The 2,092-nt window shown below is 37.9% G+C and overlaps 1 protein-coding gene across 1 annotated transcript in view; it reads right to left on the reverse strand.

Moving 5' to 3' along the window:
- Positions 1 to 713: 713 nt before the first annotated feature.
- Positions 714 to 2,092, reverse strand: part of LOC104617822 (centlein-like) — a gene marked incomplete at both ends in the record, with an annotated part of 76,930 nt that continues 75,551 nt past the window's right edge. The window contains one exon of the mRNA XM_010283243.1: positions 714 to 839. Coding sequence (XP_010281545.1) covers positions 714 to 839 — 126 coding nt within the window. The remainder of the gene's footprint in view (positions 840 to 2,092) is intronic.

A 2,092-nucleotide genomic window follows, 5' to 3' on the forward strand; every position in this document is an offset into this window, starting at 1 on the left:
TTCTAAAGTAAGAGTTTCCTTCACCAAGTTTTACACTTACTACAGCTAAAAGAGCTGTGTGAAGGGATCAGCACTAAACCCAAAGGACAGGCTGTGCACAGCAAGAAAGAGAGCAACTCCCTCGTGCTTTTTGCAGGTCACTACCAAGGACCATGTTAGCAGATCCACACCAGACCCTTAACAGGCAGCTCTGCTGCTACCAGTAATTAGCTTGGACAGCTCTGGCTCCAGGAGTAGCAGCAAGGCTACACCATAATGAGCTCAGCTGGGATTAGCAGGACAGGGCAGGGAACCAAGAGAGCTGAGGCATTCTGCATTGCGTATGTATCACAGAGATCAAACAAGGATGGCTGGCTAGGTTATCCCCTCACCACCTCATTCCAAAAATGAAGCACGGCAGTGTGTAAAATACAGGCTAATGAAGAGCGACACCTCCAACAGATGAGAGCCACATTAATTAACACAATCCCTAGATCATGGAATACAGTTTCTGTTAGTGCTAGCAAACTTGTAACTTGTCACTGATTTAAGAGGAGGGGGGGAAAAAAAAGAAAAAAAAAAAAGAGCTGATGTTTTCCTTTTCTGCTTTTGGTAGAACATGGTTTTATTTTGGAACTTTGCAAGGAATTCCTCTTATGCGGCCTGCAAAGCTCTACCTGCAGAAAAACAGCAGAATTATTTCTTTATGTAAACAACATTTAAGAAAAACTCACTTTTCAATCAACAGCTTTTTGTGTTCCCTTTTGAAAAAAGCCAGTTCATTCCACAAAGCATCAGTATCCTCTTGACAAAGCTGACGGGGGTCTGCATGCTGGTATCTGCTTTTACTACTTTCAGTCCTGTTCATGAGTAAAAAAGAGGTTGGTTGTTTTCAAATATCTACAAGTTTTAGGATCACAAGAATAAAAACATCCTTGCTTTCAGAAAATACAAATTTTAAACTGTCCCATCAACTGAACATAAATCTTGTATGATGCATACATTCTGTGAGCCATGAAACCTTAAATGTGGTATTATAGCAAAGTTCAATTACACAGTTTCAGACAGAAATCGTGCTAGTATGGCACCATAGCACTCAACTGACGTGTGGCAGAGCAATGTGACCACACTCACTCTGTCAACATTCCTTACTATACTGGTATGAGAAAGCAGAAAGTAAAATTATCACACAATCTCTTGCAAAAAAAATGGGACAGCCACCAGCTTGCCTAATGCCTCTGCAAACCAATCTAGAAATTGCACTAATGGTCACTGTAAATCAAACTGTTGATCTACTGTGGAATGAAAGAATAAGCTATCTATGGATAAGATGGTGCATCAGGAAAAAGCATGCTGAATTTAGAAGCACAGAAAAAGAAAATATTTCACGGTTTTTCTGTCATTAAAATATTTCTATGTATTTTAATAATGCAAAATATAAAAATAGTATTAATAAAAATCCTTTATAAAATGAATTTAAAACTCTCTGCTATTTAGATTCCTACTGGGTATAGAAATAAATTCTCAGAGAATATGGTATCCTCATAAGGCCCCCCATCATCTTTGCAGTCACGTCTGTCAGTGGAAGTTGTATGCACACTGACAGGTGGATTAAGTCCCATCAGCTGCCATGTCGATAACAGATTCTAATCTATGAAGAATCAGAAAGAATGGTGTCCACCATCACTTACAGAGGATCAGAAGTGCCACAGAAGTACCTGATACTGAGTTCTTAATGCACAACTTACATTACACTAGCAATATAAAGCTGTTTGAGATAGCAAAATAACAGTGTAAGGTATAACCATTTACAGACTGTTTTTATTTGTGTCTTGGCTACTTTTCTTTGTTTAAGCATATTAAAAAGGAAAACCAAACCTCTTCTAGTATGATAGCTTCATACTAAAACATACTTCAACCTCTGTTCTGATGACAAAAATTATCAAAACCGTCTAATTTTCAGCTCATACTAGCTATAGATGAAAAGATTAGATGAACTAATAAAGATTTACACTTTCCCCAATATCTACTTTTCCCTAATCACATTCATGTCAGGACACAAGCTGGTCTCAGTTATTTTAAACAGAAACAAAAGTTGCTTTTGTCCCTCTTT

The sequence above is a fragment of the Phaethon lepturus genome, unplaced genomic scaffold (assembly GCF_000687285.1).
Source record: "Phaethon lepturus isolate BGI_N335 unplaced genomic scaffold, ASM68728v1 scaffold8183, whole genome shotgun sequence".
NCBI classification, from domain to species: domain Eukaryota; kingdom Metazoa; phylum Chordata; class Aves; order Phaethontiformes; family Phaethontidae; genus Phaethon; species Phaethon lepturus.